The sequence below is a fragment of the Phascolarctos cinereus genome, unplaced genomic scaffold, assembly GCF_003287225.1.
Source record: "Phascolarctos cinereus isolate Bilbo 61053 unplaced genomic scaffold, phaCin_HiC Scaffold_4;HRSCAF=312, whole genome shotgun sequence".
In the NCBI taxonomy this organism is placed as follows: Eukaryota; Metazoa; Chordata; class Mammalia; order Diprotodontia; family Phascolarctidae; genus Phascolarctos; species Phascolarctos cinereus.
This window is the reverse complement of record NW_027555847.1, coordinates 15553497-15567394: the sequence shown is the minus strand read 5'-3', so window position 1 is coordinate 15567394 and position 13898 is coordinate 15553497. Positions and strand designations below refer to the sequence as shown.

At 45.6% G+C, this 13898-nt stretch overlaps 1 protein-coding gene across 1 annotated transcript in view; it reads right to left on the bottom strand.

Moving 5' to 3' along the window:
* Nucleotides 1-13898, bottom strand: part of SCN10A (sodium voltage-gated channel alpha subunit 10) — a 93970-nt gene that overhangs the window by 31468 nt on the left and 48604 nt on the right. The window contains exons 11-13 of the mRNA XM_078152078.1: nucleotides 10740-10857; nucleotides 7522-7760; nucleotides 5280-5453 (exon numbers count right to left, since the gene is read on the bottom strand). Of these exons, the coding sequence (XP_078008204.1) occupies nucleotides 5280-5453; nucleotides 7522-7760; nucleotides 10740-10857 (531 nt within the window). The remainder of the gene's footprint in view (nucleotides 1-5279; nucleotides 5454-7521; nucleotides 7761-10739; nucleotides 10858-13898) is intronic.

Below are 13898 nucleotides of genomic sequence, written 5' to 3'. Positions count from 1 at the left end.
TTCAGAGAAGAAGGCACTGGGATTAAGAGGGGCTAGGGAAAGCTTCCTGGAGAAGACTATTCTGCAGCTGAAGTGTTTTTTAGAATGAATAACCTTCGGGCCCCTGCCTTTCCACTCTTATTTCACATCACTGCCCTTCACACACCCTCCCCTCTAGTCAATCTGGCAGCCGATTCCCTGGCTATGATATCCCACCTGTGTGCCCTGAACAGGGCATCCTTCGTAGTCCACATGCAGACCCTCCACCCTTCTGCCTCTTAGCATCCCATGTTCTTTCAGGGCCCAGCTCAGGCCCTGACTCCTTCTCGAGGCCTTTCCTTATTCTTCCCAGCGTCAGGCCTTGCTCTTCCTCTTAAGATTCCTTTGTATAACTTTGTGTGTATGTCATGTGCCCTCATCTGTGTGCATGCTCCTAGTGGGCAGAGATAATTCTGGCTTTGTGTTTATATTCCCAGCAACCAGAACAATGCCTTGCATAGAGGAGTCCTTTAATCAATGTCTGTTGTCAAGAATTCAGTCATTTTTTTTGAAAATGTCTCCTAGGCTTAGCTGGGCATATATGAGATCGAGTTCCCATGACTCCCAAGTTTCCATCATGTGGCTGGTGGCTTAGGGGCTAACAAGGGCTGGAGCCATGGGTTTCAGCCATTCTATGGGTCATCTGGCTGCTCTCTGTTCCGTGATCACCCTCCCCCACCCCGCAGCTCTCTTGTGAATATGGACCTTTGGGTACAAGGTTGTTGGGGGAGGGGAAGGCAGCTGGCCAGAGTTTATGGATGAGTCAAAGCAAACCCATCCCTCAGACTGGCAGAAACAATACAGAACCTCAAGCTTGGCTCCCTAGATGGCTATGGATCAGCAACTGGGGACCGCCGGGGACCTTAAATGGCGTTTAGCCTAAACCCCTTCTTTGCATCAGCATCCATCTATGAAGTGTCCTCTGGGTTCTGAGCGTTGTGCTGTGGCCTATAGAGACAAAGCCCAGCAGCCCCATTTCCTTGACAAAGCAAGGGAAGAGAGAAGAGCACTGGGTGTGGGCTCAGAGGGGACCCCAGCTCTGCCACTTTCTACTTGCATGGCCAAGAATAGGCCGGTCACTTTCCTTCACTAAGCCTCAGTTTCTTCATCTGCAAAATGAGGAGACTGGATAATGATGTCCTTTGTGAGGCCTTGAAGCTCTAAATGGATGATTCTAAGAAAATTAGACCCACAAATGCATCAATTGGAGAACAGCACTACAATGTGTGAGGTCAGGGAAGGGAGCTATTGATCTGTTTTGAACTTCTTATGCCTGAAGTTCCTCAATACTCCCTTAGGGCAATGAGGTGAGGTCTCAGAACAACAACGATGACAATGATGACGATGATGAAGATACCATTTCTGTACCATTTCTGTACCTTCTGGCTGATCCCCAAACCTTGCCACCTGCCTTCTGGTCATCTACCCGGACTAGGTCCATCAGTCTGGGTTCTGATCTCCTCTTGCCTGGAACCAAGCTCCCATGTCACTTTCTGGTCATTTCCAAACTATCCCAGCACAAGCACTATCTCTATCCCCTTCTAAATGTTGCCTTCCCCCATTAGAATGTAAGCCCATTGAGGACAGGGAATGTTGTGTTTGCTTGGATTATGTGTGGGCTCAGTGCTTAGCACAGTGCCTGGCATAAGTGCTTAATAGATGCTCCTTCGTTCATTCATTCACAGTACTTTAAGGTTCACAAACATTTGAGCCTCACCACAACCCTGGGAAGTAGGTAACAATGGTTACAACTTACTTATCTTACAACTTACAATCAGGAAACTGAGGCCCTGAGGAGATAAGTGACTTGCCGAGGGTCACATAGCTAGTACTTGTCAGAGGCAGGATTCAAACCCAGGTCTTCCTGACTGCTAGTTCAGAGTTCTTTCCATTGTCCAAATCTCTGTATCTGAACAGGCCCTGGAGCCCAAAGCTGCTGCAGAGCCTCCTGAGCTCCTTTCTGGGACCACTTGTCACAAGCACAACAGATTCAGGTCACACTCATGACCTTCCCTGGGGCCTGCCTTGCTCAGAGACCATCCTCTCTACTATGGGCTTGGAGGTCCTTCCAATCTCTTTAGTGGACCCATTTCACTTATTGGCAAATGACTTCTGTTGGGAGTTCCTAGCATCCTGATTTTTCCTGATGTTTTCTGATATCAGGACCTGGACAGCACCAAAAACAGGACCTTAAAACCTTCAGAACAACCCAGCTGGGGACTGCTTAACAGTCACTAGCTGTGTGGCCCCAAGGACGCTCCTCGATCTGTCTTAGACTCACCTAGAAAGAAGGGATGGTAGGATCTGCTGGAGACTAGCTGTCAAGGGTCTCTGAGGCCACTGAGCTCACCCCCCTCATTTGACAGACATGGGGCCCAGTCAGGTAAAGGCATCATCAAGGGCCTTGCAGATTGGAAGGGGAAGAATTCAGGTTTGAACCCAAGGTCTGACGCCCAGTCTTATGCCCATTCTATTTCCAAAGGTTGTTCTAAGGTAGGTGCTTTGAAAGCCTCAATCTGCTGCATAAATATGAACTGTTATTAGGAATATTCAGCATTTATAGTCTTCAAAGGAAGCTAGGTGGCACAGTGGACAGAGCACTGGGTTTGGAACCAGGAAGAGTCCCCTTCATGAGTTCAAATCTGGCTTCAGATACTTACTAGCTGTGTGACCTTGGGAAAGTCACTTCACCCTATTTGCCTCAGTTTCTTCATCTGCAAAAATGAGCTAGAGAAGGAAATGCAAACCACTCCAGTCTCTCTGCCAAGAAAACCCCAAATGGGGTCGTGAAGAGTCAGACACGACTGAGCCACAACGCGGGCTGCAAAGTGCTTTACAAATATGATTTCGCTGGTAATACTTGTTGGTTTATCATTTTAAATATCATTTATCAGTAGCATTGTTGTTCTCAGGGCCAGGACCCAAGTCAAAGTCACTCTTCCTACATTTCCAGCAATGAGAACTGCCACAGCGTGACGACAGACAAAGTACAAAGCTGAGTCTGAAGTAGCAGCTCCCCCTGCCTGAGGAAGGCCAGTGTCCACTTCCCTTAAAAGCCGAAGGCAGGAAGACAGTAGGCTCTGCTCCAGGTGGAGCTGCTGTCCTGGAAGGGAGTGTTGGGAGGAGGAGTCTCGTGCCATGAAAGGAGCATTTCAGGCACGGCTTGTAACTCATGCTCTGGCCCCTGAGTCTGGGAGGAGTTTGCCCCAAATCCTTCTGACTGAAGGGGAAGGAGCAGTTTCCTTGGTGGAAACCAACCAGCACCACCTTCCCACCTTCCCAATTTCCTTGGAAGGATCTCAGAACAATGGTAACGGCTGAAATGCAGCCTGGGTTCCATCTAAGCGGCCTCATCATCACAGACTTGCCCTGCCTGGTAAACTAACCCCTTACCAAGAGGGAAGCAGATAAGGCTTTAGCATACAAGGGCCCTTTGGGCAAAATGAAGATACAGATATGCTCATTTGTGCTTCCTTCCACTGGCTGTCTCACACAGAGACACATGTGGAAAGCCACCCATCAAGTGATACTACCTGGGTGGTAGTTGTTTCCTCCCCCAACCCTGGAAGCTTGCCTGCGGCTGATTCACATTCTACAAACAGCCACAGAATCACAGAACTTGAGAGTTGGGTGGGGCCTTAGCGGCCACTTAATCCACCCCATACATTTACCCACCCATAGAATAAGCTACCTCGTAAGGCATCATTCAGTCTTGCTGGAAGACTTCCCGAGAGAGGGTCCCCCCAACCCCTTCTCTCCACCCTCCTCACCTGGCCCTGCCCCAGGCAGCCCAGCCCACTCAGGGATAGCTCTAAAAGAGAGGAAGTTATTCTTGATCTCAAGCCTAGATCTCCCTCTCTGCAGCTCCCAGTGCTGCCTTCTGAGACCTAGCAGAACAAGATTAATCTTTTCTTCATCTTTTCTACATCATGTAGGCCTCTTTTGGGAGGTTGGTGGAGCCTTGGGACCCCTTCTCAGAACAATCGTTTTAAATGTATGAAATAAAATGCACAGGATTACAAAAACGACTTATTTTGGAATCATTCTCAACGTATTAAAACCAAATCCATGTATCCCATGTTAAGAACCCCTGATTTAGATGCCCTCATTTTATCTTTTTTAAAAAAATTAATTAATTTATTTTTGCTGAGGCAATCAGGGTGAAGTGACTTGCCCAGGGTCCCATAGTAGTGAGTATTGTGTCTGAGGCTGGATTTGAACTCAGGTCCTCCTGACTCTAGAGCCAGCACTCTATCCACTGTGCCACCTGGCTGCCCCTAGATGCCCTCATTTTAAAGATTAGAAAACTGAGCTTCAGCCAGGGCTCTATCATCTGTCAGGACCCAGTAGCACAGGCAGCATGGGACTCCAGGGCTCCAGGACTCTTTCCACTGAAGAGTCCTCCGTTGGACTTTCAAAGCCCTTTCCAACCTGGCTCCAGCCTCCCTTTTCAGAGAGAACAATATCACTGATAAATCATATTAAAAATCATAAACTCTCCTGGACGCACTCTACTTTCCAGTTCAAACGGCCTTCTCCTTGCTCCCCATCCACATCCCATCTCTTGTCTCTGGGCCCTGTCTGTACTCCAGGTCTGGACCACTCTCCTTCCTCCTGTCCACTGCTTAGAAATAAGCCCTGGCTTCCTTCAAAGCCCTGCTTGGGGTGCCACCTCCTACAGGAAGCTCTTTATGATTCTCCTTTCCCTTTAGCCTCATCCCCAAATACTTTGTATTTACTTTGTTGATATTTTGAATCTATGTGTATGTTGTATTTGGTAGGTTCCCTGCCTTCCTCAACTGCAGAGCAGCACAGACATCCTCTGCTTCCTTAGTTCTACGGGGATTATTTTAATTGATGGCTGAGCTGGAATTCCGTGATGGTGCAGTGAGTAGAGCCAGGAAGACCCCAGTTCAAACCCTACTTCAGACACTTTTATTAACTGTATGACCCTGGGCAAGTCATTTAACCTCTGTCTATCTCAGTTTCCTCAACTGTAAAATGGGAATAATAATAGTCCCTACTTCCAGGGTTGTGAAGTCCTTAGCATGGTGCTTGGCACGTAATGTTAGCTAGTATTGTGATTGTAGTCACCCCTCCCCCGTAGAGTGGAAGTTCTTTGAGGGCAGGGTCAATTTGTCGGGTTTTTCTTCCTTGTATACCCAGTGTCTGGAGCACAGTACATACATAATACAGGCTTGTTGAATTGACATGAGTTGAATAAAGGTGTGCTTCCCAAACTCCCTGAGAAGAGATCTTACCAGTCTGAAGGAACGGAGCACAGACAAGCTGGCTCGTTGGGGCAGACCCAGCTCCACCAGGCTCAAGGTGACAATGACGCTGTCAAAGATATTCCAAGGCCTTTGGAAGTAATAGTAGGGATGGAAGGCAATGAGCTTGAGTACCATCTCAGCAGTGAAAATCACTGTGAAGAACTGAGGAGGGAAAAGAGGTTTCAGCAACGCTGGATTCTAAGCCATGCTCCCTCTCGGGACAGAATAGAAAGCTGAGGGTGCGTTCCCCTAAATACCTGCCTGCTTATGCCCCCTTTTGGACCCACATGGTTACCAGGTGTAGACTCTTCACTTATAGCTTGGGAGACTGGCAGTGAGAATGACGGCTGTGGCCAGTTGACGAGGTGTGTGGTCTGGACCCACCCCTGCCGTTGATGGGCTGTGGGACTTTGGACAAATCACTTTCCCTCTCTGGTCCACTGATACATGCACACACATATGTATGTGTCTATTCATACACAGATACCCACACATGTTTATTCATGAGCATGTATGTTATGTGCACATATATTGTATAGATATACATACATATATCTATGTGTGTATACCTATATATACATATATATGTATATGTGTGTCTAAGGCAGCTAGAGTGCAGAACTTGGAGTCAGGAAGTCATAAGTTCAAATCCTGCCTCAGACACTAGCTGGGTAACCCTGGGCAAGTCACTTAACCTCAGTCTGCTTCAATTTCCTGGTCTGTAACATGGGGATAATACTGACACCTATTCCCTAGGTTGTTGTATGGATTGAATGAATTAACACACATAAATGCGTTATACAAATGCTGGTTATTATTGTGTACTTATGTATGTGTATATTTTTACATACATAATATGGGCATTAGTATAGAAGAGCCAAATGAAAGAAAGATTTGTTCTTAATGGGGACAAGGGTGGTGCCTCTAAATGTATCCATTTAAAGAAGCCATCATGAGTCACATCTATCCCCAGCCCACTACTAAACCTCCTTAACTCAAGTAATGAGAGCGTTGTTCCCATCTACACTGATAAAATACAGTAGAGGACAAATTCCTCTTGCCCTGCTCATGCCCTCCAGCCTGATGGGCCAGTTATTGAATTTGCGCCCCATTCTGAGTGCCTTGGCTGAGGAGATAGGGCTGGATAGCAACACTATCACCACCCCCAATAATAACAACAGCATCTATGAAGTCCTTTGCTCTGCAAAGTACATTACATACATTATTGTGTTTGGGAAATTGCTCCATGGTTTCCATGACCTCAGCCGGCTCACCGTCAAGGCTCTGGGCCGTGGAAGGCAATGATCACAGAAAAATGAAAACCAGTAGGAACTCAAAGGCCAATGCAGAGATGCAGGGGTGTAAGAGTGTTATCAATTATGTTGAAGCTTAAGAAGTGGAGCAAAAACGTGTGATTAGAAAGCAAAGTGAGGACGAGAGACAACAGATGATGGCTGAAGTGGCCTGGTGAGTTAAGAATTATGGATGAAAGCACCAAGAAGAGTGGGCAGTATGGACAGGTTGCAATCTGCCTCATTGGAGAAAGTGGCCGCATTACTGAAATCACAGATCACTCAGAGGAAACTGAGTACAAGGCAGGCAAAGCTATTTTTTCCTTATGCTGCGATGAATCTGACAGATGCATGCCAGGCTTGACTCCTTAGAGAAGCCCCACAGGATCCAGCGTAGCCACCAAGATAAGGTGGTTCAGCTTTTCTCTAGTCTTAAAATAACCAATCTTGGAGCCAGAAGAGACGTTAAAAGACATCTAGCTTAGTCTCTTGCCATCAGACTGATGACAAATTAATATACTCATATTGAGAGACAGGGCAACCAAGGCCTGTAGAGGTTAGATGACTCACCCAAGGTCACACAGTTAGCGGTAGAGAGAGAAAACTAAAACCCAGCTCGCCTTCTTGCTATCCAAAGAATCTTTTCAGTCACATGACACTGTCACTAGCCTCCTGGCACAAGCTGAATTTTGATGGTCCCTTTGTCTTCCTCCTTCCCAAGGTCAGCCCTATCACATCGGCCAAGGTCAGCCATTCCATACTGTCCCCATCCTTCTTCTAGCCACCTCAACCTGCCTACAAGCTAACTAAAGGTCTCCTCCAACCACCTGCCCCCAACATAACCTTTCCTCAGTGGAGGTTATTTCCATTCCTTCCATCAGCTGGAGTTTGGGGTTGCCCCCTTTCCCAACAGTTGGTAAATAGAAAAGATGATTTACTATATTGCCTATTTGGAGCATTGAAGAAAAGGATGAGGTCATATTATAGTGCTCCATAGACATGAACAGCGTGTTGATCACGATGCAGAGGGTGACGGCAAGCTCTGTGAAAGGGTCCATCACGATATTTGATATCAGATCTTTGAACTTCACCCAGGGCTCACAGCATTCCCAAATTAGATACTTCTGAGCAAAGCGGATCCAGCAAGGGGGGCATCTCTGCTCAGATTCTTCCAGTTCTAAATAATAAGATAAGAATCAACCCATGAGTGCTCGATTACATGTCAAGAGAAAGAACTTCTACCAAGCACAGAAACAGAAAGTAACTCAGAATCTCAGCTAGGAAGGACCTGATGAGGGCTTCCTATCTTCTAAAGAGCCCCAGGGATGGAAATTCCAAACATCCCTCTATCCCTGGCCTAGGGTTAAATCATGTCAATGTTTAGAAAGTCCCTCCCTATGTTTAACTGAATTCTCTCTTGCTGCTCTAATGAAGATTCCCAGCCCTCTCTGGAGATAAAACATTAGTGGGGTAGGAGTGAGTTGTAAAAATGTTTTAAGGATTTGATCAAGTTGCCCCTCAATCTTCTTGTATACAGGATAATCTAACCTAACTCTTTCAACTTTGCCCTGGAGAACTATTTCCATCCTTTAAAGCAACTCCATCGATCTTGTCTGGAATAGCTCTGGTTTATCTCCCTATTTAGTGCTCAGGAATCTCTTTTTGATGGGATCTCCAAAGTTCATTGACCCATCTCACTAAACTTGTCCTGAATTTCCTCCCACTTTATTGAAGTTAGATTTAACTCAGCCCATGAATAAATGTGAGGCTGTAGACTAGTCTTTGGGACTCTTTATCTCTGTACCACTCAAAGTTCTGTGGCCAGATTTTGTTCATTTGCAAAGATAGAAAAAAGGAAAAGGAAATAGGGTACTCCAGACAGTGTTCAAATTTCTGAGTTCACAATTATTTCTATGTAGAAACACTTGTAGAAAACCTAATCCTAACTCTAACTGTTCATTAACTGATTGATCATTTTACAGGTGAGGAAACTGAGGCACACATAAGTTAAGTGACTTTCCCCAGTTAGTAAGTTCAAGAAACAGGATTCGAACCCAAGTATTCCTGACTTCAAATCCACTGCCCTATTATTACACCTCTTGAAAAGGTCTAGATTACAAGTTCTTAACCTTTAAAATATTTTAATAACTATATTTTAATATAGTTATTACATATATTGTGTACATATGTATATACATATATATGTATATATACTATGTATATTTTATGACTTTAAAACCATGATTCTGAGAAGGGGTCTGTAGTGGACTTCACTACTCCCAAGTGAGCATGACAAATGTCTTCCGTTATCCTTTTGCCTCCTATACCCAAGGGGAGGAGGGATAGGAAACCATCCTCCATGCTCAAAGCTTTCCCAAATTTATATTTAAAAAATCTATTATTTCACCTTCTGAGAAACTTCTCTAAAACACCAGGCCAAGTAGTTAGGCATGATTTATTTTAGACTTTCCCCCAGACAGAAATATCCATCAGCCACAGCCTGGCCGTTGCTAACCCTGTCATGAACGTGGTAGAAGATCTGGTTAAAGAGTGAATGTCTGACAGGGGACCATATCCATTGTCACACCTCATGGGGGCTCAGTCTTCTTTTTCCTTGGGGATTTAGGGCTCCTGTTTCTGTCTTTGGGAGGACTTCCTTTCTATTGCCATTTTGGGACAGGTATATTTCATACTCCTAGCTCCTGACTGATTCAGTCACCCCAAAGCAGTTTCCCAAGATAAATCCAAGTAACTGAATGACAACAACTGACATTTATTTAGTGTTTTAAAGTCCATGAAACACTTTACACTCAGGTGAACCCCATGGACACCTTTTGAGGTAGATGCTATTATCATCTGGATTTGGCAGGTGTGGAAACTGAGGATCTGAGAAGGGTCAGGGACATGGCCCATGTTCTCACACAGCTGGCATAGGCCTGAGACAGGATTTGAGGGCCTGAACTTTCTGATTCCTTGTGTTGGCACTGGGGTGACCCTGGGTTCTCCAAAGTAACACCACTGGAGAGCAAGCTTTGGCTAACTCTGGTTCTACTGGGGACTTTCTGGCTCTGTTTTCTAGATTTCTAGCATTTGGGTTCTATTCTTACCACTGGCTATGGTCTCATCTACAATTCCCTAGTCCCAGTTCCCCCATCCCTTGGGCCCCAGTTGTCTAAGTAGCTCATCAAACCTTCCAGCCATCCTTACATGTTTCTCTTTGCCTGTGTATTAGGGCTGAGTGCCCTTCATGTCAGAACACTCAGTAGGAATTCTTATATCCAGGATATAAAAGCTGTACATTGAACACACATTATGCCCAAAGCCAGTGACACAAAGTCTGTCCCTCAGTTAATTTGAAGTCAGAAATGACATGAGAGGAAGCCCAATTATTTCTGGTAACAAAGTGTTAAGTTCTGTTGTTTCTCTGCTGAAGACTGTAGGTATGGTCAGGACCCTCCAAATTTGGTGCCCTAGGACAAAGGTCTGATCATCCAGCCTTAGCTATAGCTCTGCTCTTGTTCTAGAGCCCTGTTTTACTTCCAGATATAGTTCTAGGTTTTTTTCTCTACTTTTGTCTTGTCCCTTTTTTAGGGGGCTAGACCCATGATTTCCTGGATATAAGAAACTCCCAATAAGAAAATGCTTTCTCTCATTGTAGATTAACAGCTATTCTATAGCTTAAATTCTCAAGAGAGTTGTGGAGGTCCCTGAGAAGTTAAAGGACAATTGGCATGGCTCAGATATGGAATTTGAATCTGCCTTCCTAACTTTGAAGCCAGATCTTTATCCATCATACCATATTGTCTTGCTACTTTGCATATAGTAAGTACTTAATTTGTACTGGTTGAGTTGAATTAAATGGAAACCCCATTTCTCTTGTTCTATTCCCGTTACCCAACTCTGGGTCCTTATAGAGTTAGCTGTTCTAATGATTCATGCTGACATATTGCCTATGTGACACAGCTGTGGCCATAGTCAAGTATTTATAATATACCAGTATGGGCTGGTGGGGGTGGCTGGTGATTAACTTCCATAAAGATGTGAGATACAAGGCCACTAGGCATGAGGAGGAGACCCTGGCTAACTTTGGTGGATCTTAGCAAGGACTGTAACAAAACCAACAGGAGTGAATGTATTAAAGTGAAAGACAGTTTACCTTCGAGGACAGAAGTAATGATACTGACTACACTCACTGCCCTTTTCACTCTGAATGGTTCATCAAAATACTCTGCAGACAAGGTGTGGGCTGCCAACGAATTCTTCTTTTTGGCTTCCTCTGAAGTCTGTGGACACATGAAAGTGCAGTTAGGGATGAGCCATGCAGTAGGGCTCACCCAGCATCAGCTCTGATAAGGAAGGGTGATGGTTTGTCCTCTTTGAGGTGAGATGCAAATTGTTGGAGAGAGATGGAGAGGTGGCCAGTAGAACAGCGGCTCACACGATGTGGCAGCCAGGCTGTTGGGGATGTAGGGGCAGGGGCGGAAGGGGGGTTGGGGGGGGAGTTCTACTCTCTGCCCCTGCAGCAGCTTCTCCCTCTCATTGGATGGCTCTTCTTATAACCTCCATTTAAGGAGGGCACCCAGCCCTCCTATTCCTCTGCCATGCCCAGAGCCAGATACCTTTGTCTCCCTCCCCACTCTCCTTTCGGCTTCTTTTTATGTGTTGTCTTTGCCCATTAGAAGGTAAGCTCCATGAGGGCAGTGGCTGGTTTTCTTTTGACCTTTTTTTTTTATTCCCAGCATTTAGCACAGTGCTTGGCACACACTAAGCACTCAATAAATAGTTGTTGAGTTGACTGACTTGGAGATCATCCAGTGCAGTCCCTGTTGTAAAAAGCATCCCTGAAGTTCTTGGGAGTTTGGACTGGATGATTTCTGAGATCCCTTCCAACCCCATCTTTCTATGCTTTCCTTTGATTTTTACAAAAGAAATAATGCCCCAAGAGGGAAAGTGATTTCCACAAGGTCACACAACTGGTGAGTAGTGAACCCAGGACAAGAACTCAGGTGCTACTGCTCTAATTTTTATCCACTTTATCCACACTTACTATGACATGGTTTCCAGGACCCACTGACCTGGTGGACCCAAGACAAGTGGGGTACAGCCTGGGTAATTCACAAACTGGATGTTGAACTCCTGAGGAAATGTGAGTTATAGTTACTACTGAGGACACTCCAGGAAGTGAAACCAACACTATGGGGGGCCTCAGGATCAAGGAATGTGAAGCACAATTAAAGAAATTACAGATGATGAGCCAGAAGAAAAGATGGGGGTTCAGGTGGAGAGGCATATGAGATAGCCATCTTTAATTATCTAAAGGGCTGTTATGTGACAGGGATTTGACCTATCTTGTCTCTAGAAGAGAGAATCAGGGCCAATGGATGGAAGTTTCAAAGAGGCAAATTTAGATTTGATGGTGGGGAAAGCTTCCTAACAATTTGACAATTGTCCCAAAGTGTAATGAACCATCTGATTACACAGTGAGTTTCTCCCCTTCCCCCACCCAAACTCTTTAAGCAAAAGGAGATGGCCACTTGTTGGAGATGCTGGCTAGGGCATTCTCACTGAGGGTGGGGAGGGGCCAGATGGTCTCTGAAGTGCTGTCTCTCTCAAGGAGTTTTGAATTGTTCCATTCTGAATCCCAGATTGCACCAATATTGGTCTTCCCACTTACCATATCTACTTTTCCAGATGTTTCAGTCACCTCTGAGGATGTTACATTCCCAGAAGTGGGGTCTCCACCAAGCAAAGAGGGCTTCCCGTTGCATTCCCCAGGGTTGCTTGGCTCTTTGCTGTCCTTCCTGGAGGTGGGCATGGGAGGTTGAGATGAGGCAATCCTTTGGTTCTGCATGCTCATGCGCTGCCCCATATGTGACAAAAGCAAGGACCCCCGACGACTCTCATTCTCCTTATTGGTGATTTTCTCATCATCGGCAAAGACAGAGTCCGGACCATCTTGACTTTTGAGATTAAAGTTTCCATAGCTGTACCTTCTCTTGCCTGAATTGCCACTCGGACCATAGTTAATGCTAAGGAAAGACTGGGTACCACCCCCAGAGGAAAAAGAAGAAAGCCATATTTTTTTAAAAAATCTCACAGAATGACAGAGCCATCCCTAATTGAAATCGCCCTTTTCTCATTATTCCCTGGGAAAATCTTTTGCCCCTGACCATCAGCCCTTCTCCTGGTCTCAGACAATCTTCCCAGTAACTCCATTCTCCCATGTACTATTGTTCCAGGTTCCAATACCTCACAGCTCTACGGTTTTTGTGGGTGTGAGTGGTTGCCATCACTGCCACATAACGTTATGGTTTCTCTACAAAAGTGTGACTGCTGCCTGTCCTCAGTTATATTTCAACCCTAGCTACTTTGGAAGCACCTCCCAGAGTTGGAGCTCCATTTCAATTCCATTCACTTATTAAGTGTCTACTGTGTACAAGATGAGCGGCAGTGCAGTGTGGAGAAGAGGGAGCTGGCTTCAGAGCCAGGAAGACACCTATTCAAATCATTCCTCTGACCCATCTTGGCTATATGACCCTAGGCAAGTCCCTTAACCTCTCAGGGCCTTAGGCAACTCTTTGAGGCAATAAACTTTTAGATAAGCTGCCAATATGCATCTGTGAAGGTAGTTTCCCCACAAGGAAGTCCTTGTGCTATTAAAATCACACGTACAGACCAAAATGTGTAAGGAATTGTACTGCTAGGTGCTAGGGATACAAAACCAAACAGGAATTGGCATTCTGCTGAGGCTGGCCTCAAGGAACTTCCATTCAGGAGTCCAGGCTCTCCTCTGTGCCACAGTGAAGCACCAGAGACTAGTTATAGAGTTGGCAGGGATCAGAGAGACCACCAAATCCAGTCCACTGAGGCCCAGAGTATGGAAGGGACTTGTCCAAGGACATGAAGATGGTAAGAGGAAGACTTGGCTTTAGTGGAGTCTGGTTAAATACATTTCTAAAGTAAAATGGTAACTTTAATACCCCTGTGGGGTGCTTGTGTGTGTGCGTGTGTGCGTGTGCGCGTGTGCACGTGTGTGCATGCATGTGTGTGCGTGCACACGCGCATGTGCATGTGTGTTTGTGTGTATGCGCGCTTGTGTGTGTGTGTGTGTGTGTGTGTGTGTGTGTGTGTGTGGTGGGGGAGACAGAATTAGTTGAGTAGCTTATTGTTTGTCAAACATGGTTCTCCATTAAGTATGAGGAAAACTTTCCTAATTCCCAGTGGGGAGAGTACAGGATATTAGCAACTCAATTAAGATTGGATTAACCTAACTTTCACTTCTCGTTTCAGGCTATGGAATATCGGGCACAGCTCA